Below are 22,956 nucleotides of genomic sequence, written 5' to 3'. Positions count from 1 at the left end.
ATCTGCAGTCCTGGGTGGTGACGCCTAATCGGTTACTAAGGTGACCGTTACGTCATTCCGCTGCTGCTCAGGCCCGGGCACGTACAGGAGTGTGTGCTGCTGCTGCTGCTGCTGCTGCTGCTGCTGCTGTAACTGCGTTTACTTCTTTTTATAACACCTTTTCACATGTTTCAGCGGTGCCCAGTCGTGGAGAAATACTGTCGCAGCTTAGAAACATTTATGCCACATTTTAGTTGCACACTTGCAGGTTTGCAAACACATACAAATTATACTGAACATTATTTAAAGCTAAGTTAAAGTCAGTGGTGGGATGTAGCTAAGTACATTTACATAAGGAGACTACTGTAATTGAGTATGATTTTAAGATTCTTGTAATTTACTTGAGTATATCCATTTTATGCAGCTTAATTCTTCGACTCCACTACATTTCAGAGGGAAATTCTTTTTTACTGCACCACATTTATATGGCAGCTTTGATTGATAGTTACTCCACAGATTCAGATTATTCATACATAACAATCAGCTAATAAATCATGGTGCATTATTATTGATTTAAGTACCCAGCAGTACATAATCACTTAAAATGAGCTCAACCTCTACTAGCTGCAATATTAAAGGGCTGAAAACATGAATGCATTGCTAATTATAATCCAGTGGTATGATGTTTATTATTTTAAATTTATTTTTTTAAGTATACATTGTTAGGGCACTTTAGATATACTTTGATGTGTATACATATGTACGTTTACTCAAGTAACATTTCAAATTCACGGCTTTTACTTGTGACAGAGTATTTCTGCATTCTAGCATTATTACTTTCACTTAAGTAAAAGATCTGAGTACTTCTTCCACCTCTGATTACGGTACAATGTAATATTTACATACCATTTTTATTTCCCTGCCTCACCCCCCGCCCTGTTTGAGTGTGTGCGCTGGTGAGTGTAATCATGCACAGACATGCCTGTGTGATACCAGAATGGTTTAATATCTCTCATGATCTGTTCTGTAACATTTCTGACACACCTGACTTTGTTTTTGTGGGTAAAGGCTGAAGTCTTAATCCTTGATATCGTCATGTTGTGGCCTATTCATGGATTATGCTTTCTCTTGTACCAACCGTAGTTCCTGTTTACAAGTATCAGTGAGCTATGGATCTTTATGTAGATGAGACAATCCTTTGGGAGTTTAGTGAGTTACAATCAGCACCATCACCAAAATAAGTGAAATAGCAAAAGTTTAATAGCTGTAACATGTAGCTTGGCTGATAATGTTTGAATCCTATAATGTTAAATTGTTATTCAAATAAAGCATTGGAGGCCTGGTGTCATCTGTTACTCATAGTGTGCACAGCTTTGGTAGACTGCTCCTGTAGCAACCTAAATACTCCTCTGCTTATCCAGAGGCCAGTCCATTCAGGCTACATATAGGGCCTGGCTGACAGCCACAGTGCAGTGATGTACTAAGGATTAACCTCTGAGGCAAGCCACCTTTCTTTGATTAAAAGCCTTTGTGGTAAGGAAACATGTCACTTATACTAAAAACAAATACACAGCAACAAACACAGACACACGTAGCTGAGAGTACTTTTTTTTTTTATTAAGAGTAAAAACTTATAATTCAGTAGTGTGCATTAACAAGGGTATTCAATAAATATACATTCCTTCTGCATTTTTTAAAGGTATATAAGTTTTCATTATTATCATTATGTATTATAAAGGCTCATAGCTACTGTGTGCATTTCATAAAGGCAGGGCATGCAAGCAGCAGTCATGCCGAAACAATTCAACAGAATAAAGGTAGGCGACATTAAAAAGCTTTTACGGTGAACATTTAAATCAAACCAGTCAGTGCATCATTCTGTTTAACTTTGCAGTCACCTCAAACTCATCTACCTGTCTGATTTCAAGAAAACCAGTGTCTTTCACAGAATATTCACTGAAAATTATTAAAATTTCTTGAATCTCAGTGGAGGGATGGACAGATGGACAACATTCCTGTTTTTGTTTGCATGGATTTAGAATTTTTTTTTAATGTAGCACATTGTAAACTGTTGCTGAATCTACGAACTGTGTGTTCTGTGTTTCAAAGCTACAATAAGTCTCTGTTAAAAATATGCCATTAAAAGTGTAGTCATGGTCCCTGCTAACTGGAAAACAGTCAGTGTCAGAGTAGTTTGAAAACAAAGTATATGAGGACATGAACACAGGGTGCTTCAGCAGCCTTCCTGCCTCTGTACGACAATCGCAGATAATACCAATGTAAAGTAATAAATCTGACCTCAGACCAGCTGCCATATTACAAGCAATACAGTGTGGTGATGTAATGCTTTACAAGAAAATATAAGCATCATTATTGATATAATACTTTTCCAGTTCTACTCTTTCTGGATGGAGAAACTGTTACTTGAGAGACAGATGATGTGTTTGCATTGATATAAATTATGAACTAGTTTATGGATGACTTAATGGTTGTGTTTTACACAGAATGAAAGAACGTGTTATATTTTTGCTTTTTGCATGTTAGAACTAAACAACTAGCTATCATTTCATGACATTATTCTTTTATATTCTTTAATATATCATGTATTTACTGCCCATACCATACTGTGAGCACAATATGCGTTGTTTTTAAAGACTGAATAATCCTCTGATCACCTCAGATCAGAAATAGTAGAAATAGCAACAGTCAACATGATTCCAGTTCCAGCTTTAGCCGGAAGACAACTTACATTCCCATGTCGCTTCCGTTTATACATTTTTATATATATTGACATATAAACAGTTGTGAACCAACATATAATCTTAAAAAATCACGTCCTATTTTGCCGCAGATAAGCGAAAAGAAATGTTCTTTCTCATGAAGTCCTCTAGATGGCAGAAGTTATTCATCATGACTAGATTACCATTGTAAGGCGCTGTGTTTTTGACTGGTACCACTGGTTCAGTTACATGCATCCTGCGTGTACATATAGGGGACATGTTATTACTCAGTGCAAGACAGAAATTGGCTTACATTTGGCCTGTAGCACAAATACTATAAACTGTATAAAGAATAGTAGTGATATCCACCAAATATCGTGACAAATATAAGTCTTACCACAATGACCGCCTGTTTTCTGGTTACATTGACTGTAACAGTTTTAGTTTTACTTCAGAAATAAAGTCATCATTGTTCATCCTGCTATGTGAATCCTGACAAAACATTGACTACACATGTGGTGCTTTTACATTAAAGCACAGACCATAACACCCTGTATATTGTTGATGAAGACATCACCACATAGCCTTCTCTGCAAATGCTTTCCCATTTCCTTGATTAATGGCTTCGGAATTAAATAAAAAATATTTCTACATTATAATCTCACAAGCATCATTACAAAATGTTGCACTCACAGCAGAGTTGTAAAGGTCGTAAAACTGACATGCAATCATTCAAAATGCAAATGAAAGTTGCTACAAGCTTTCTCTGTGTTAATAGTTGCTCTTTACTAACAATCATGTATTTGTAGCTCTAACTCCACATGGTAAAGGTAATATATATTCAGTCACAGGCAGTGACATTACAGGCCATCATGTCCTTGAGGTTAAACTGCAGCACCTGCAATTGTCAAGCTGTGTTAAAAATTCATTGTATTGATTTGGCTGACAGCAGAGACCCTCTGGCCCCTTCTTCTAACTGCTCCTTTAGTATTTGTTCAATAAGTCACAACAGCGCATTTAGAAGAATGTTATAGATATCCATTCAATTCCTCATTTCATAGGATTGTATATGGGGCCTGGAATGATTATCTAAACGAACCCTTTCAGATCAATAGCCCCTCTCTCTCCGGGGGAAACACAGCTGCCCTCTAACTTAACTAATGAAGGCCAATAGAAAATTCCAGACCATACAACACTTGGTGTTGCAGAATAGGTGCATCATCTACTTCAATAATGACCTCAATAAAATAAGACATTTTGATATACACCATCCCGCTGTGGAGAGAAACTGTAACTGCTGCTGTACACTGTTTAGCGTATGGCATTGAGATGAAAACATAGTGGACATAATTTGATTGATCCCTTTATATCCCCAGTTCCTCAACTGTGATTCGGCACTAAAAATGAGTTACGGGGCTGTTTTCATTAGGGTGGTTCGGTCAGTGTAAGTGAAATGAAATTTTGGCTCCCCAATGCAGACATTTAAAAACCCTTTAGAGAGTGTTAATACTTGTCACTTGTAATAAATTTTAAAGCAAATATTTCAACATATTTCTGCAGAAAAACGTTGATTCTGATTATGTCTCTTTATGTCTGGTGACAGCTGAAGAAATTAGGCAGCAGAGCCACATGAGGTTGTTTGTTTCTATTAATGTCATTAGACCTGATGTAACAGGTTATTAAACTGATGATTTGAGGTTAATTTGGTCTGGGATGAAGATCTGGTGGTAATTGGTGGTAATACATAACTTTACAATTTAAAGTAGTGATGTAATATTGCGTAATGATTGAATAATTTACTCAGATTACTGCTGGAGATGCATAAAACTATTTATAAGAGGCCAGAGTATCCACTACCAATCTGACTACAGAGGCAGTGAGAGATCCACAACATGTAAAGCTGTGAAGTAAATCTCCACTACTTTGGAGTGTAATTGTAATGCTAAATGTAACTAGTGTAGCTACACGTGCTGCACTACCTCCCGTCTCTGCATAGGCATGCAGGTGTCATTGTTCCTTTTAAAGGGTGATACATCATGACTGCCAAACAGCTTTCAGTAACATACAATAATTAGACAATCAATAAGAGTTCAACTGTTACCTTTGCTTGAGAGACCTCAAGAAGAAGAGAAAAAATATTAAATAAGTAGCAAGGTAGCTCACTGTACAGTAAGTTATTATTACAGTGTATTAATCAGTATTTCCTCTAAACCAAAATGTTTGGGTGTCAGAAATCCATCAAAAACAGAGCGTTCACTTCATCCACACACATTATCAAGTCCTGCAAACCAGATGACATAGACTTAAATCTTCAACATTACATGGTTTTCTTCAAAATGGCAATAATAAAATGCTACAAAGACCCAGTGAGTCTATTGTTACTGGAAAAGAGCAGCTCTCCAAACATCATTCCGTGCAAAGGAACCGATCGTGCTTTGTGGTCACAGGGACCCGTTGGAGATCTCTCTGCTGCCGCTGCTCTCAGCTGACTGACTGAGTGGATCCATTGGATTGTAATTACCTTTGATTTGTACCTGTCTGTTGTCAAGGTGACTCATTTTGACTTGTCTCCTCTCTGGGTAACTGTCTATAATTGGCACCAGCCCATTGGCCAAGCCTTGGCGACTGATTTTGCTCTGTTGTCTGTTGTCATGGTGCTGTGTTTTAACTGCCGTCTGTTCATTGTCTTTGTGACTGTTTCTCATTGGTGCCGGTCCATGATCATGCTGACCTGTTCTGATAGGCACTGGTCCATTGTCCAAGTGATTAGCTTTGACTGACACCAGCCTGTTGATCTGGTGCTTGTTGCAGATGGGGACCTTATTGGCCTGCAGTGAGCGGGTGTAACGCGAAAACCAGTCTCTCTCAAATGCAGCCCGTAACTGCTCCACCACCGTAGAGTTCCTCTCCTCGATGCCCTCTGGCTGGCTGATCACCAGGCCTGCTCCTGCATTAAAGGTAAACTCATTCCCCACCCAGTCAAGGTTACCTGTCAGGACACAGATGAAGAAACAACCAAGAAACAAATAAACAAATGCTCTAAATAATTAACAGCTGCAGAGCTTAATGCTCTGTAAAGTGCCCTGTCCTCAACTTCCTGAAAAAATATGTTTTTAAAGGAATCGTTGACCACTAAGGGAAATACTTTGCTTTCTTTCTGAGAGTTAGATGATGAAGAGATGATGAAAAGATCAATACTACTTTTATGTCTGCTAAGTAAGGAGTTGGAGACAGGAGGTGATTACCTTCACTCAGCATTAAGACTGGAAGCAACAACAACTAGCCCGACTCTGTCCAAACTTTAAAAATATTAGTATCAGTGCTTCTCAAGCTCACTAATTAATTCTTTGTGTATTGCTTCATTAAAAATAAACAAATATTAAACGGTAATGTAAAAACAACAATTAATGGTGTCATTAGATTTAAGTCCTGTGACAGTTTCTTGGTGAACATTGCATTGCTTGACCTCCTGGAGTACTCAGCAGAGTAATAGGTGCACCATGTAATTCATTCTTAGACCACAATTATTTAATATCATTTTTACATTATTGTTCGTGGAGGCATACATCCTGTTAATTGCTGGCAGGTGTATTTTTGACCCTTTAAGAGAGACAGGTTAGCTGTGCCCCCTTCTGTTTCCACTCCAGTTGGAAACAGGCTAAATCAAATAGGCTAATCTGCTCTTGTAAAGAATTAACTGTACTTCCAAAAAGGCTGAACTCTACTTTTAAGTCAGCTAAAAATGAGATCTGTGAGCGGAGTGAGCAGAGGTACAGTATACAGGACACATTTATGAAGTCTAGTCGATGAGCTCACCTAAATAAAGTGCTCTGTCTGTCACCATAAACCTGTTGTGGTTTATTCCCTGGAGGCTGCCATCTCTCTGCACTCTGGGGTTGAAGAACTTCTACACACATACACACAAACAATGGCACAGTAGTGAAGTGAGCACTGACAAAGGATATCTATAGGGTTGAAAATAGTACACAGTGGCCTTGTGCTTACAGCTTCCAGTGAGCAGTTGGCCTGCTCCATGCACAGACTCCTCAGGGACCAGATGAAGTTGAAAGTAAGTGGATGAGTCTTTTCCCAGCAACTTATCAAAAGACGAACCCGGACCTTCCTCAGGATCAGAGCCTCTCGGATGAGGCCGTCGATACGAGACCAGTACCTTGGCACAGACACAAACGCACACACACAAAATGTGGGCACACAGCCAGATGGACACATGGGCATACAACGGAGTTTAATCACTTGAATCAAAGCAAGGCATCCAAGCTTTTGATGATAAATGCCTGACAAATCATTCCAAAGAAAGCAACTCCAACAATGGCAGTGGTTCAAACCTGTGAGAGCTGCTGCCGAGGAGGGGAAGGTAGTCGATGATGGAGATATATATGAAATGGTGGGCCTCCTGGATGACCCTGGAAATGGCTTCAAGATCATTGCTGCGATCTTTGGGGATGAAAACATCTGGAGAGCTCTGTCATCAGAAGAGGAAAGACAGCGAAGACAGTTAAGATGTGGTGTTGTTGGGCAAAGTGTGCTCCTCTCTGAAGAAACACACATGACAGATGGTCAGAACATTTTGTAAACAGATGTTTGTTACCAGACAGGGATCTTGATAATTTGCTGAATTACCATCAGGATCTTTGACACTGTTACTATCATAACAACCAACTCAGGTGTCATCGTTACTGTTCACCTAAACGACCATTGGGATTTGTAGTTTTATGTATGTGTGTTAAATCTGTGGCTGCTGTTTGAAAAGCCTTGAAGTTTTGGTTTTAACTTCATGTTGACAGGAACTGGTGAATATTTAACTGCAAGTGTGTGCTTTCTTTGTGCTTTTTGTGTTGATATTAATCTCCTCGCGATGGACGGCCCAGCCAGATCATCTGTTTTCTGCTGCAGGTAGGGTGACATTCCCATCATTCATGTCCAGGAAAAAGATGGTACTGGGAGACACAGTGTCCTGCAGGGACACTTAATATGAAAAATGAACTCTTCCTCCTAACTGTCACCTCCACAGGAGACGTGCTGTATACATTTACAGTCTTCATTGTTTAAAAAGTTTGAGTTCCTTCCTTGTTAAAAAACATGAATAGCACAGCAGACATTTTGACTTGCCATATCAGCAAAAGCACAGCTAGGACTGATATCCTTAACAATGGCACACGTATGTTACACCCTCACAGGTGTTTTCAGGTATTTTGACCTCCTTGTGGGACTGTGTGAGTGTGTACACATGATACTTGACTGACATCTAAAACAGTGCCCTACTGTATCTGTTGATTTGGGACACATTATAGCTTAATCCTTCTACTTAGTGACCTCACATAACTCCCAGAATAGCCTCGCCCAACTTCAACCTGAGCTGACGCCGCAATCCCACAATGCGATATAATTTATGGATGAAAAAATGAAAGTTGTGAGATCTCCATTTACTGTTCACTGTAGAGTAAACACTTGTGGATGAGTGAATGTGTGATTTCACGCACAGCTTTGGTAAGTGAAACTTTGTGCACAAAAAACTTTTTCAGATATCTTGACTTGTGTTAACAAGTACATTTCATTAAGTCAGTTCCATGAGGTGTGCCAGTGAGCCATCATGCACAATATTAAAGCTGTAAAACAAGCTCACCTAATTGGCATGCAGTAGCTGTTAATTACACAAGTGCTTTAAGATGATTTAAGATGAAATTTAAGATAAAATGTCATGACAAAGGACTGTCAGTTCTCCACAACTGAAATTCAGACTTGTCTCAACATCTTAGTCAGGCACTGAAGGTCACTTTTGAATGGTCTGTTCTAACATCCCATTTTCAAGGCAATGACATTCAATTATGCGAGGCACCAGTTATATGTGATATCCTTTTGAGAGTTAAGTAATGGAGGGCAAATTTAATATAGATGTTTCATGGCTGACTAGGTGCACTTGAGCCTGTAAAGTATAACTTCAGACCATAAATACTTAGCATTGGTTGCAGAGTCAAGAATGAGAGATATCTCTTCTGTTTTAAATGATTATTATAAACATTAATTTAAATAAAAGTTTTGTGTTCCCTTTACTTGCTGCCAGTATGAAATATCTCCTAAATTGTGGGTTGGTGTGTTTATCTTGTTCGTAAGTCTAACTTACAGAGATGTAGGCCTGAGCCTTGGTGCTGTTGAAAGTGAGCTCCAGCGGTGTGTCTCTGTTGAAGAGGGCGAAAAGGCGCTTGGACCAGAAGGAGGGGATGAAGTCTTTATACTGGAGCCCCCAGTAGAGGCTGAACACTCTGTGGAGGTCCAGAGCCAGACAGCTGCAGTTGTACACCAACACACCCAGCTCCTTCCTCTGGAGAACAAACAGAATCTCTGTTAGATCATCGTAACTAAGATTTACATCAACATAATGCCCATCATCTCCATACAATCACATTTCTTTTCCAAGTAATTTGAACCTTTTTACTCTTTTTACTCGTCCACCAGTCTCATCCAATGACAGGGCTTCGCCCATCGTCAGCAGCCACAGCAGCAAGAAGATGCAAGGGCACTACAGTGTTTCTCCTCTCTCTTCTCAATTTTCTTTCTTTGCTCCCTGCATCATTTTCATTTCAAAAAGGCTTGAAAAAAGAGAACTCAGGTTCTCAGCTTGTGCCTCCTAAACTGTCGACTCTTTTTCTCTTTCACCCTGCACATTCATTCTTCCCAGCAGTGTTTACATGAAGAAAACACTCCTAATAAAGTTTACATTCCACTTACTAAAATTTCATTTGACACAACCTATTCTATACATAATTTGCGCACTCTGAAATAGTCCATTTTGTTTTTCCATTTTTCAATTTTTGGTGTGGCTACTTTGAGCTCCTTGCAATTCATCTCTCTAAATGAAGGCCTTTTGTACATCTGGTGTCTAAAGATAGATCAAACTGTCTTAAAAAAGGGCTCCACGTGTTAATGAACCATGCAAGAAACTCTGCTTTGAAGAAGAAGATGAAAGAATGGCCACTTTCTATTTCTGAATGCCTCACCTTACATGCCCCTTATATATGACTTTTTGAAGAAAATGACACTGACATGTTACTTATGTGCAAGTATGTCAACCATCTACACAAATGTGTTAGAATTGGGTTCATAATTTACAAATACACACATGCAAGTGTGCATATGTATTGTGTGTCACTAAATACATCACGTGAATCTTTATATACCTAAATGCAACCTTTAAGCAATCTGTAAACATAAATTATCTGATTTAATGTAAAACTTAACCTGTGGTCATGATACATCTTATTTCAGATGATGCAGTTTTCAAGAGGGGCACCCTTTTGCATAGGAGAGATGTGAACTTCAAATAAAATGCTGTACTTTTGAGTCTGAGCCAGGAGAACATTCTCAAAGCACTTCACATTAGAGGATACAGAACTTATGCTATGTAATTAAATCTTGTGTAAATTAAGAAACAAAGTGACAGCAGAGGGTGCAAACTGATTTGTAACTGTAACAATTTGCATAATTTGTGTTACAATACAGCTTCAGAATTCACTGGATTGAGATTGTGACGGTGCTTTTTCTCAAATACCTGTTTTTGTGTGATTAAATATGGATGTGTGTGAGGGAGTATGAGTGTTTCCATGTGTGCTGTGATGTGTGGTGGATCTTAAATACTGTGGCAAGGGATCTCCAGTCCATGCTGGAGCTGCCGATGTAGAAATGTCTCCTGTCGACCACCCAGAAGGAGGAGTGGAGGTGGCCTTTGGTCAGCGCGGTCATGTTCACGTAGTGGACCTCAGCGTCTAGAAAAGGAGAGTGAGAGAAAGGCAGCAAGAAAAAGAAATACAGAAAAGGAAGTTACATGTGAGACAAGGAGAAGGATGAAACTAGATCTGGACATAGACAGAAACAGGACTAACAAGAAAATGAATGGAAAATGGAAAGTGAGCAGGACAAACAGGGAGAGAGAATAGTCAACAGACAGAGCAAAGCTACAACACGTTTGGACACAGACACACAGAATGTATAATACAGTGAAAGTGAGAGCTGACTGTATTTGGCGAGCGTCCTGAGCTCAGTCGAGTCGATCATCCCACTGGAGATCTTCAGCTGGATTCCTTTAGCTTTCAGCCCCTGCAGCCTGGACAGCAGAGCCCTGCCCTGAGGGAAATATATCATAAAACCTCTGCTGTCAAATGAAACCCATGCACTGTGTATTCAGACAAGATTCTTGTGTATTGCTTAGATTTCCTTTAATATTCCGGCACCATCAGCAGCCATTTATGTGCTATTTTTGTGCTACATTCCCAGAGGTCCTTTGTCTAAAGCCAGCAACTGTGATGCCTTGTTCAATTTATCTGATCAATTTATTTGATCAAGCATCCATATTTGTGCGTGACACATACAATACAACCATAAACTATGAGTATGATGAGTCATAGTAATCAGATCATTTGAAGTAACAGTGAACCCTCTGTTACAGTTTTGAAACTAAAATACACTGAGAATAATGAAATGATGAATACACTGAGGAGGTAAGTAGATGTAAAACCCATCATCCCTTGATGATTTGACCTTAAATACATACCAATCACAAATGCAGATGAAGAGAAGCAGAGTTACAGATGAAGTGAGATATCAGTTTGGTAAAATAGGCTTCATTTCAATATCCGGAAGACGCATATGATATTTTGTGTCTTATTTTGTACCATCAGTATAGATCACTTTACACCAAACCTGCCAGAGGAGACACTGTTGACATTGGGAGCATTGTTGTTTCATATCATATTGAAATTTTATGGAATGACTGTTAGAGCTCTTTTAAAATGCAGAAATTCAATATAGTACAATTCAGCCCGTGAAAACATCACAGGCTGAATTGTCCTGACGAGTAATAAACTTAATGTGTTTTATAATATCCTCTGTAGCTCTGGAGGGAGGTTTTAAAAGTCTGAGCATCTAACCTCGATGATGTCATCAGGCTAATCTGACTTTTTGGCATACAGCCTGTGTTGTTAAGAGCATGTGGTTTAAACAAGGTTGATTTCAGGCTTTTACGCAGAAAACTTTGAGATGAGTCATCATTTATAAACTACCTCACATTTAGAATAAGATGGACTTTATTGATCCCCCATCGGGGGAAATTTACAATCTCATTTAAATCTAATAACTGCAGTGCACAACATTGTAGCTACTTCACCTTAGATATCTCTCATGTCCTCACTAATGCTGGCAGAATTGGTTTCAGATAATATTTACATTTTAAATGAAATGCACTGCAAACTGCCATCAAACTTACTACTTGGATTTTAAATCTGTATTATCTGATGTTTTTAGGATTCTAATTCCTAATCTGTAATAAACAGTAAGTCCATGTCTGTTATGTAGTTGTGTTGTTTCTGTTTTGCTGATTGTGTTCTCAGGTCACTCCTGGCAAAGAAATCTTAATTTTAATGAGACTGCCTTATCAAATGAGGATTAAATGCCTTTGCAGCAACCACATTCATGTAGCAGCGACATTAGAGGGAAGCTCATTGACTTGCAGACCACATTTCACTAAACTCTGGAATTCCTTCTATTTTTTATGATACAGGTTGATATATTGCCTTTTTGGACATTTGCATGTGAGAAAAAGTAAAGTATAGCTAAACTTTTGAATATCACAGACTTCAGTTATCACCCTTTTAAAATGTCTGCAGAATTGATCACAATCTTTCTTGTTGTGGTTGCAAAACAACTTTTTGTTTGATGTTCACAATGTTTAAGAGGACACAAACAGATAAAAACAGACATGCAGTGCATGTGCCTACTACGCAAGCATCTCCACCTCCACCTCTTATCACTTTTTCAGCCTTTACAGTATATTGAATTTACTGGTCCAGCCTCCCCTCCAATGATATGTCTGCTTTGTTGTTGTTGTTGTTTGAGAAGACAGCATGAGAAAGAGAGCTGCAGGCTGAAAGGCCTTTAGCTCCTCTGTGCTGAGATATTGCTTTCCAATCAGCAGCCTCTGGATTTCATTAGTCCGGACATACTTTAATGTTTAAAACAAAACTGTGTGTGTGTGTGTGTGTGTACACTGTATTGCTAACCCTTCAGGCGACTGTCAATAACACACATCCTGTCGAAATGAATAGCTCATTGCTGAAAAATACTCCAGACTAGTATTTTATCCACAAATACAATCCTAAAAGGACAGCTATTGGTTTCATACTTTGGTCATCATTTGTATCAACCCCTCAGACTTATGTAGTAACCCTTTGGAGGGGGCCCGACCCCTATGTTGACTACGATTGGACGAAACCTGACTGTATCTAAAGTAATTTACTATCTCCACCCTGACCAGCTATAACACTAAATGCTGCTTATGCTTTGATGCATTGATAGCAACTTTTACTTAAAGTGGCACTCCACAGATTTTACATGGTGTCTCCTTCATAATATTCCATTTTGAAATCTGTCTAGTCCAGTCTGGGTATTCTGGCTTCCTCCCACAGTCCAAAAGATATGGAGGGCAATTAATTAATGCGAGCGTGAATGGCTGTCTGTCTCTATGTATCAGCATTGAGATTGACTGGTGGTCTGTCCAGGTGAACAAGTGCCTCTACCAGTGTGCGACTCAAACCACCCCACCAATCCCCCAAGGCAGTATATATATAACGGACAGATGGATGGATGCACATGTACGTATAATGCTAAACTGCTGAACTACCCCTTTAAGTAGAGGACCTGAGTACTCCTCCCCCACTGATTATTTTGTAGAGGGCAATTCAGTCACAAAGACACACAGAGGAGACATAAAAAAAGGTAAAACAGACACAAAATCTAAATAAATGGCACAACTTCTTCAAAGTCAGGTCTCTGTTGGATTGCCCTGGTTTTACCTGTCTGGCAGCAGGCTGGAAGCTGGATTCATAATCGGAGGAGTTGAGGAGCCACAGTGGGGAGACTATCTCGACAACCCGGGTAGCTCGGTCTAGTAAGCTGTACAGGCCCACTGACAGAGGGAGGTGGGAAGTACCATTGTCTAAGAAAGAGATGTCCTCTGGGATGTTTTCCACAAGCACCACTCTGTGGAGGAAAAAAAACGAGAGAAAAACTGAGTAACAAAGAAACATGTAAGTGAAAAACAAATTTAGGATCTCCATTTAAAAAAGCTGCAAAAAGCTCAAAAAACATCATTAGGCTAAGCCAGATAGACCTGTTAATGGGAAAATGCAGAAGATTCATGGTCTTTCACAAGGCAGTTATCTGTTTGCATTAGTGGCAGAGTTATTATGAGCCTGGGTGCCACTGATATGAGGTTACAAATTAGGTAACTGCACTCTTCTTCTCTGGATCGTTAGCTTAATGAGAGTTATCAAGATTTCTGAACCACTTAGATTTCATCAAGCATCATTAGTTCTTATACAGGTTGCCTCAGGCAAGGACTGAGAATAGTTGAAAGTTGAAGTGAAAAGTTGTCAACCATGCAAATTTAATTACACTTAGACGTGAAAAAGTGACTCATTTTGGCTGTATTCCTGTTGTTTTCTCATATACACTACTCCCTATGCTATCACATGCTACATTTCAATGTAATCATCAGCTGTCTAGGGTAATATACTGTGGTGAGCAAGGAGCATAAAATGAAATCATATACAGGGGCAAAACCAATATACTGTATAGCAGATGCAGTGGATTGCATGGAGAGCAGAACAGCCTTACCACCAAGCTGAAAGTTAAATGATGGGGAAAATGTTCTCAGTGATGGTTGTTTTGAATTCTAATGTTTTGTATATATCACTGTGAATATCTTTGCACTTTCCGCCAAGGTGTAATGTCAATTTATCTGTCTAACCACCACTCTGAGTTGTCCCACATGTATCTCCAGTTCTCATTTTACCCCGCCAGGATGCCTGAAAATGACAGTCGCATTAGCACCGGAGTCAATAGATTGAATCAGCCGTGGCAGCCCTAGATCTGCAGCCAAACAGAACAGGGCTATTATCAAGCTCCAGTGCTCACCATATTCTCTCTGCATCTGGCTTCAACATAGATTTCTGCCGACTGGATTTTAAAAGGGAAATAGAAAAGGGGGGACGGTGGTCAGTGAGGGTGAACGGCTCAGAATTCCGCAGCACCTCTGTGGCTGATTAAATCTCTGGTTAAAACATTGTCCAAGTGACTAACAGAACCACTTCTGAACAAGAATGTCCTTATATTACATGTGAGAGGATGAACTTCATGTGAAATGTAGTGGTAAATATTACTGCAGATTAGGTTAGTGGCCCGATGGGTAGAGCATGGTGTTAAGCTATAACAAACAATCTGAACTCATAACTAAGTCATCGTGAATGAGTGCGTGGTAGGAGTGAAGTTGGGTGTATGCCTTTTCACCACAGTCTTATACATCAGTAATCTTATTAAACATGATGTTATTGTTAGGTCGAAAAACCAAAACAAGCTGAAAGACTTAAGGGTAGCTGCCCAGGTGGTCAGAGTCATTTGATCCATGTTAACATAACACTATTAATTAGTCCAAGTTTAAAATTAGCTCAGGGAGTAGTTTAGAGCAGTTTTGTTGTTTCTCGTGACCTGATAATGGAGTTTACAACTCTAGTAAAAAGTGTTGGCACATGCTGTATAGTTGCATTTTAAAGGAATGTAGTTGATCCAGCTTTCATTGTGTTATTTTCCAGTAAACTATCTTAAAGACACAGTGGAGTCTGTGCTGGCGAACTCCCTGGCGTGGGCTCTGTGATACCAAACGGATTTTAGCACTCGGGCCAGTCAGAGCACAGGGTCAGCCAACGTGTGACAGCTCGGGGGGTTTTGCTTCCCTCAAGGGCACACTGCCGTGAGCATGTGCTGCAGGTGATAATGTACTGGCATCATATTGGGAGGACAGTTGCCAGCTCACAGTTTGAAAATGTATTCACGGCCAAAGTAAAGCCAACTCAGGTTCTGGAAAGCGGCCAAGGGTCAAACTGCAGGACTCACACCCTCTGTGATCACAACATGCTGAGTTCTCCCCATGGAAATGACAGTCAATGTTTGTGGTGAAGCGGAGTTTGGGAGAATCACTTCCAAAGCTGGCTTGTATGCTGCGGGTTTTATTTTAGTGGGTATTCTTCCATTTGTCAGTAACAGAATTGTAGGACAGAGGTTTGAGAAACATGAAATGAAAAGTATAAAAAAGCCCAAAGAAACCAAAATAGCGAGCTGCGATGAAATTATAGAGAAGATTAACGTTACATACAGCGCCTTTGTTCTGAAAAGACAGCAAAAACTAGGACAGCTACAGGAAACATCTCACAAAGAGGAAAAGCAAGAAATAGATGGAAAACATTAAGAAGAGGAGGGGTAATCTTATTCTGAAAGAAATCCTCTCAGTCCACTCTAATGTCTGTGAGGTATGATGAATGGTGATTCTGAGTCGTTCAAACAGCCAGACAGGCTTTGGTATTAAAAGTGGAGAAAACAGGGAGGCAGTAGTTTCTGCCTGTAAGGGATTCATCGATCCAAGCAGTCTGTGGTGTCCACTGCTGGTCCCCCTCCATTGTAAACCATCTGTGCTCTTATGGGTGTGATTCAGCCCCAGCAGTCAATACCGACGTGGTGTAAACTTCACAGTGCGTGTGTGCATGCATGAGACACAGAAGCAGAGAGAGTGTGTGTGTCTGAATGTAAAATCTCTCACTCCCAAAGTTAATGTATTCCCATCCTCACAGTATGATAGGTGAACTCAGTGGGATCACTCTGTTTACTCTCTGCTCCTCCCCATGTTTTATTCCAAAAAGCTGAACACGACAAAATATTTCACACCATTTAAGAGCTGTCCAGGCTGAGACAGGTTTACTTGTTAAACATATAATTAAGATCATATAAACTCACCACAGCATGCTAGGACAATGTATGTAGTAATGCCAATTACACAACTGTGATACTGTGTGCCTGCCGTAGCTCACTTAGAGTAACATCATGGGATCATGCAGCGTGCCAAAGTCAGCCCCTGACATCTGATATAAATGATCCATCCTCTCAGCTGCCCTGAGCTCTGGGTGTGCAGCAGGACATTAATATGGGCATCACAGGGGCTGCTGCTGTTCTGCTCCATGCATCCTGCTCATCTTAAATGTAAATGTTTCACTAGTCAAAACCAAAACACTATTTGTCATCGTAAACACACTTACTATGTAAATTTCAATCTATTACTTGGAACTTGAACCACTTCAGGATATTTATTTTAAAATATCTTCTGTGTTTTATGCAAATGAATGTAGGCTGCCAGTACTTAGTTAATTGCACTGTTCCACATCTGTCACGACTGCTGTCCTGGGTGCTGACATTTTGAGTGATGGCTGATAGTTTTCAAAAAACTTACTACAGTTACAATAGTTTGTGCTGAAGACAACACAAGAAAAATTAGGCAGATCTGACTGGGGCAAAGGTAGCTTGGCATTGCATCTCTGACACTCAGCAACACTCAACAACAAGGTATACAATTACACGCACACACACACACACACATCTATATATATATATATATATATATATAGAGATGTGTGTATATATTTGTGTGTGTGTTTATATAAATATGGACATCGCTGTCCACACAACCACAACACTGTATGTCAGACTCAAGCATCACGCTTATACTGTGTGAGATGTGTTCAAATTAATTTGAATGGTTTATGTGTTTGTTCGAAGTCCTAAGCTGATAGAAAACTACTGATGGAAGGAAGGAAGGAACATTTTGCACTCAAAAATGTTGTTGCTGTAAGCAGCTGACTGGCCAGGAGGTGCTAAAAGCTATGAAAAAATTGTGGCAATTGTGGCATGTGGCAAGTGTGGTTCTCCAAGCAGTGTTTCTGGTGCTTCCACAAGGCAGCTGTGGATCAATACTAACCTGCTCATCAGCCATCTGACAGCAGGCAATTACACATGTACATCCTGGATACATGTCATTTGGATTGGATCAGATGAGGGGGCAGAGACAGCTGCCACTGTACTCCAACAACCAAGCAACACACACTATTGGAAGCCTTAAGAGGAATTATGCTTTACTGCAATAATAACTGAGGCTCTTAGAGGGAAATATATAAATCCAATTAATTATGTATTTGGTTGCACTACCAGACAAATAGATGAAGCATCTGTCTGCATCAGTGGGGGATGTTTTATTTGTTATTTTACATGGATGCAGAGCAGCAGCAACACATCTCATGTCTCCTGTCCCTGACACGTAAAACATTAGCATTATTCATTATGCAGACAAAAATAGATTAAAGGGAAATCTACAACACAACCAGCTGCGTTTGGCGTGTTTAAATTACAACATCACAAACAAAAAAGCTGCTGAGTCATTATTTGGACGGCTAAAAGGCTCAAAGAGAGTTTTTTTTAATGACAGGAGAGTAATGGCTGGAAAGGAAGGAAAGATGGAGGATCAGTCTACTGTATTTACATTATTCAGTAGAAATATCCTCGGATTTCATTTGTAAGTTAATCACAGTCATTTAAAAACAAATGACAATTACTGAAAAGGGCTGTGTATGCGTTTCCTTTGATGAATTACAAGTACCTTTAGGAATTTAAGTGAGCGTGAACCAGCCTCAGTGCACCCCATTATAAATGTGTCAGTCTCATGGTAATCTATCACTTTTCCTATTTTGTACTGAAACTTGCTTTGAGCAAAATACTTTGTGAAATCATTAATTATGTTAGACTTGCACACCTCATGGGTCTTTGAGATGATGCATGTCACAGTAAAAGTTCATCACTGAGCCTTTGGGATATAAATAACAGTGCACACTTGGACAAACGACAGCATGCATTCCTGATGTTAGCCAGTAGACAGTAAGCCATTAAGAGCTGATGAATTTATTCACCCACTCATTCAATGCAACCCTAAATCTACCCAGATATCATCTACTTCTTCTCCCTCCATCTGGTTCATCCTCACTCACATTATCCCGCCCTCAGCCTTCACATTTAGCCTTCATTCTACCCCCAAACTGTGGGGGTGCTTCAGAGCAAGACAGGAGTCCAATTCAGCTTTACAAACTGGGATTACACTTTCAGCCTTGAGTGGAAGAGAGGGATGCCTGACGGAGCTTTCTGAAAGGTTGTTAAATGGATGATTTGGGGAAGAAGAGAGAGAGAGAGAGAGAGAGTAGATGGACACAGACATAAAGAAAGAGAGAGAGAGCTTCAGGGCTGAATGGCAAATTGGATGATAAGAGTCTAATGGAGGGGAACCTATAGGAAGTGGAGAGCAATGTGAATGGGGACTGCTGTATCAGAGAAAACCACAGCTGATCAGCTAGTTTCTCTGTGGATCACCAGAACATTCTGCATCTGGCATTTGCGGATTCATTGTCTTAAAACTTAAACAGACTGTAGAAACTTGCTAAAGTCTGGTATAAAGTAACTTCCAGAAGAGCCTGGTAATCATTTCAGGGCAGCGGGGGAGGCCACAATAGGGTCAGGTTGAGTGAACAAAGATTTATTATATAAAGCATATTGGTACTACTTGGCATGTAACCGTTTTTTTACTTTGCCACATTATGTTTGAAACTACATTACTCTCTCGCTCTCTCTCTAAATTAATGCAGGCAGTGCAGTGGGGTCTGCAGCCTCTACACTGCAGTATATTACCAGTGGGTTAGACCTACTGGATTACAGCATGGCATGAACTGGGTCTGCTTTATGATTCATAACTGAGCTAAAAACAATCAAAGTTTATTGCAATGGAAGCAGATGGGATGAATGAACAGATTAAAGTTCAAAACTGGACACAGAGCAGAGTAAAGGCAAGGCAGGTGAATTAAAGATAATGAATAAAGGCATAAAGACATAATTCATCATAATTCATGTAATTTATGAACTGAGTAAGACGGTGGTAATGTGGTGTTAAGTGGTAATTTCTAAGAATTCAAACCAAACTTCCCAGAAATGACTTACAGGAAAAGAAAATAGAAACAGAAAATAGAAGATACACATCCAGCAACACAGCTGGATGTACTGAAAAAGATCACAGTGGTGCAGTGGGGTGCCAACACAGAGGGCTCTGGAAACGATGCACACCCCAACAAACACAACTGATTGTAGGGCTGATTTCGATCTGAACGCCGGCTAAGGCCAGAACTTGTGATGGGAGGTTGCAAACCAAAAACAGTGGAAACAACCGACAATGAATTGTGCGTTTGCGGTTCTGCACTTCTCACCTGCAGTCTCTGTTACAGTTATCTTCTGTGATCCCGTCTTCGTCTTCACCCCAAATGTCCACAGCTGAGAAAATCAGCGCCATCAGTACGGCAAAGCAGCACACCAAGGCAAAGATCACAATGCACTTCTGCTGAGACTGCAAAAGAGAGAAGGAGAGCAACATTGATTTACAAGGTGTTTTTTCTACTGTAAAAACAAGGCCAAAGTGCTCCAACCTTGGCTCCTATTAGCTGGCAGTTCTGGCTGATTTAATGCACAGCTCAGCAGGTCATAACATGATGAGAATTTATCACAAACATGTGGTGGGCTCTACATGACCTTCCAGGTTCAAGTTTTCATATAAAGATCATGAGGCAGGAAAGATGAGTAAAGAGCAAGAAGAGAGACAGAAAAGAAAGGAGGCAAAAACAAAGCGATTAATTGAAGCAAACTGAAAAAAAGACCATTTTTGGCTTTGACCTTATAGTTAACCATTATCATTGAATTTTTGGACAAAGTCCAAATTACTACATATGGCTGAAAATGAAGTTAGGGTCATTATGTTCTATAAAGCTAGTGAGGATATGAAGGAGACTGTTCACAGCTGTTCATTTTGGTCCATCTGCTTACAGAGCATGAGGCTCAAAAGAAGTCCAATACCATCAGACCTTTTTGGTTTATAATTAAGGGTGAAAGATTAAACTCACATTTAAAGATTGCTGTCCAATCAACCCTCTGTGACTTGCAGCTTCAGAAATTTCACAACTAGTGTTAACAATTTCTGTGACTCATCAATCAAACAAACCCTCTGGGAACAAAATTACCCTCCAATATCCATTACTGTAGACAGGAGGTAATAATGGGTTCCTGCTTCCTACTATGACTGCGTCCAAGGGGGTTTGTGGCCCTTTGGAGGAGCTGCTGGGAAAAAATTTAAATATTACACCTTCAGGCTAGAACAGATAAATGAAACAGGTTTTTTTGCCCAGTTACCAACTATAAAAATTCATGAGTCCTCAAAACTGCAGACTATTATAGAGTATATATATTATATAGTAGTATATAGTATTTCCAGCTCAAGGATTCCTACTTTGTAGAGAGGTTATTTTGCATGTCTTTCCTTCAATATGTCTTTCACGAAGCTATGAATAGTATTTAATTGAAGACATAACTATTGTATGAACACCTGCGCCTTAAGCAGGTTAATTTCCTCTCACCTTCATGTCATTGACTCTGTGTGGCACCTCAGCTTAGGTCATTTACATGTCTGTGGTGCTCTGGTGGAGATGAGAGGGCCCTGCCAGAGGGATTTCATTTTCTGTATTACACAGGCTTGAAATCTGAGAATAGAACATACCTTTTTCACCAACCATGTCTGCTGTAAATTGTGTTTAAGCGCTGCTAATTTCTTTCTGCTGTGCTCCTGTAACGCACAAATGGTGTGGGTCACTTTGGTTAAGGTTAAGGTAAGATCATAGCTTTGGTTAAAGTAAACTAGTCAGGTCTTGTTGTGCATCAGGTCAGGGTCAACCTTACGATTATTTTACCAAGATCACAGACTTTCTCTACACTCAACCAAGTGCTTTGCGTGCCCAAATCTAAACCATAAGAAACGTTAATTTCGCTATAGTTGCTGTGAGGGAAAACAAATGATGTATGTCGTCATTTACGGTTCTGTAAAAACAATTTGCAACTCCTGCGACACATCATTAAATTCATAAAAGTTCATTAAAGTTTCCTCATTATGTTGAAAAAAACTTAATTTGGGTGCATTATGACCCTAGAAATGTATTTTCTGTTGCAGACTGCATGTTTTGAGTTACAACAGCAAAGATACAGATGTAACTAATAACAATGATTATGGCTCTTCTCTATTTATTTTTACCAAATGAATGCAATTGTTATTAAAGGTCCTATATTACGCTCTTTCTCAAGTTTATACTTGTATTTGGTAGTCCTACTAGAACAGGTTTGCATGGTTTAGTGTTCAAAAAACAAATTGATTTTTTCACACTGGACATGGCTGCTGCAGCTGTTCTCAGCCTGTTTCTGCACGATTGTTTTAGAGGAACAGAGCAACAGTCTGCTGCTTTGCTCTTTCCTTCACCATTATCAGGAGCTGGTGTTAGTGAGCGAAAACAATGGCAGACAGCAATCATAAGGGGAGCAAAATCTAAACTGCATGTTTTCACACACATTTACTGAAAGAAGGAGCACAAGAAAAATATAGGATGGTTCTTTATCATCATTAGGCAAAGTGGCGACATATTTATGCTGAAGAGACATTAAAATTGCATTTTGCATAATATCAATGCTGTGAAAAGTGATTATTATACTATATTTGCCAGTGGTGGATAAAATGTAAACTTTCATTGTTTAGTTTTTAACACTACCTATGGTTCCTATTTATAAATGCAAACAGTGTACCATTATCTATGTATCTCATTACATTGTATTTACATTTTTATCAAACACACAGTTCAATGAGTGTTTTCTATTGCAGCCTCAGGGTGTCCTCACTCATTCGTCCAATATAGTAACATGCTGATGTAGAATAGATTTGATTCAGTTATTGGAAAACGCCCCAACTATTTGTAAAACAATAACAAATGTATCCTGATCCCTTTGAAACCTGCCAGAAGGGCCAAAACTAATTATCCTTGAACACAGCAGATCATTTGCCAAGTCAGCTGGACTCCACTCATTATCCTCAGAGACAAGTCTCATATCATACACCATCGACCCCTGAGAGCTACAGCAACACAAAGCCATGGTTATTTTAATGTGTTTATCGTTGCTAAACATATGTGTGCCCATGAGATCTCATGTGGGAATTCCATTAATCTACCAGCCAGTCAATGGAGGATCCCCAGTGGACCAAGGAGACACTGGTGGGGATAATCAGCTTCACACTCTCATCCTCACACAATCATCTGTCTGAGCTGATGTCTGACATGGGAATTGTTTTCTATTTCCTGGCAGTGATAGTGGGTGGAATATTATTTCCTATGTGCAGCCACAGCCTGCTCAAACAATTTGTTCACTCTCAATTATCTGTGTCCCACACTGGCAGCAAAAGTGATCTGAA

The 22,956-nt window shown here is 39.6% G+C and overlaps 1 protein-coding gene across 1 annotated transcript in view; it reads right to left on the bottom strand.

Annotated features, from left to right (window-relative positions):
- Window positions 1-4,967: 4,967 nt before the first annotated feature.
- LOC139210995 (inactive phospholipase D5-like) overlaps window positions 4,968-22,956 on the bottom strand; it is a 40,374-nt gene continuing 22,385 nt past the window's right edge. Inside the window, exons 2-10 of the mRNA XM_070841228.1 lie at window positions 19,889-20,025; window positions 13,562-13,748; window positions 10,730-10,838; window positions 10,353-10,480; window positions 8,842-9,039; window positions 7,046-7,182; window positions 6,705-6,870; window positions 6,516-6,606; window positions 4,968-5,688 (exon numbers count right to left, since the gene is read on the bottom strand). Of these exons, the coding sequence (XP_070697329.1) occupies window positions 5,141-5,688; window positions 6,516-6,606; window positions 6,705-6,870; window positions 7,046-7,182; window positions 8,842-9,039; window positions 10,353-10,480; window positions 10,730-10,838; window positions 13,562-13,748; window positions 19,889-20,025 (1,701 nt within the window). The 3' untranslated portion in view covers window positions 4,968-5,140. The remainder of the gene's footprint in view (window positions 5,689-6,515; window positions 6,607-6,704; window positions 6,871-7,045; window positions 7,183-8,841; window positions 9,040-10,352; window positions 10,481-10,729; window positions 10,839-13,561; window positions 13,749-19,888; window positions 20,026-22,956) is intronic.

This window comes from Pempheris klunzingeri, chromosome 12 (genome assembly GCF_042242105.1).
Source record: "Pempheris klunzingeri isolate RE-2024b chromosome 12, fPemKlu1.hap1, whole genome shotgun sequence".
NCBI lineage: Eukaryota > Metazoa > Chordata > Actinopteri > Acropomatiformes > Pempheridae > Pempheris > Pempheris klunzingeri.
Note: the sequence above shows the minus strand (reverse complement) of the source record. Positions and strands in the feature narration are given on the sequence as shown.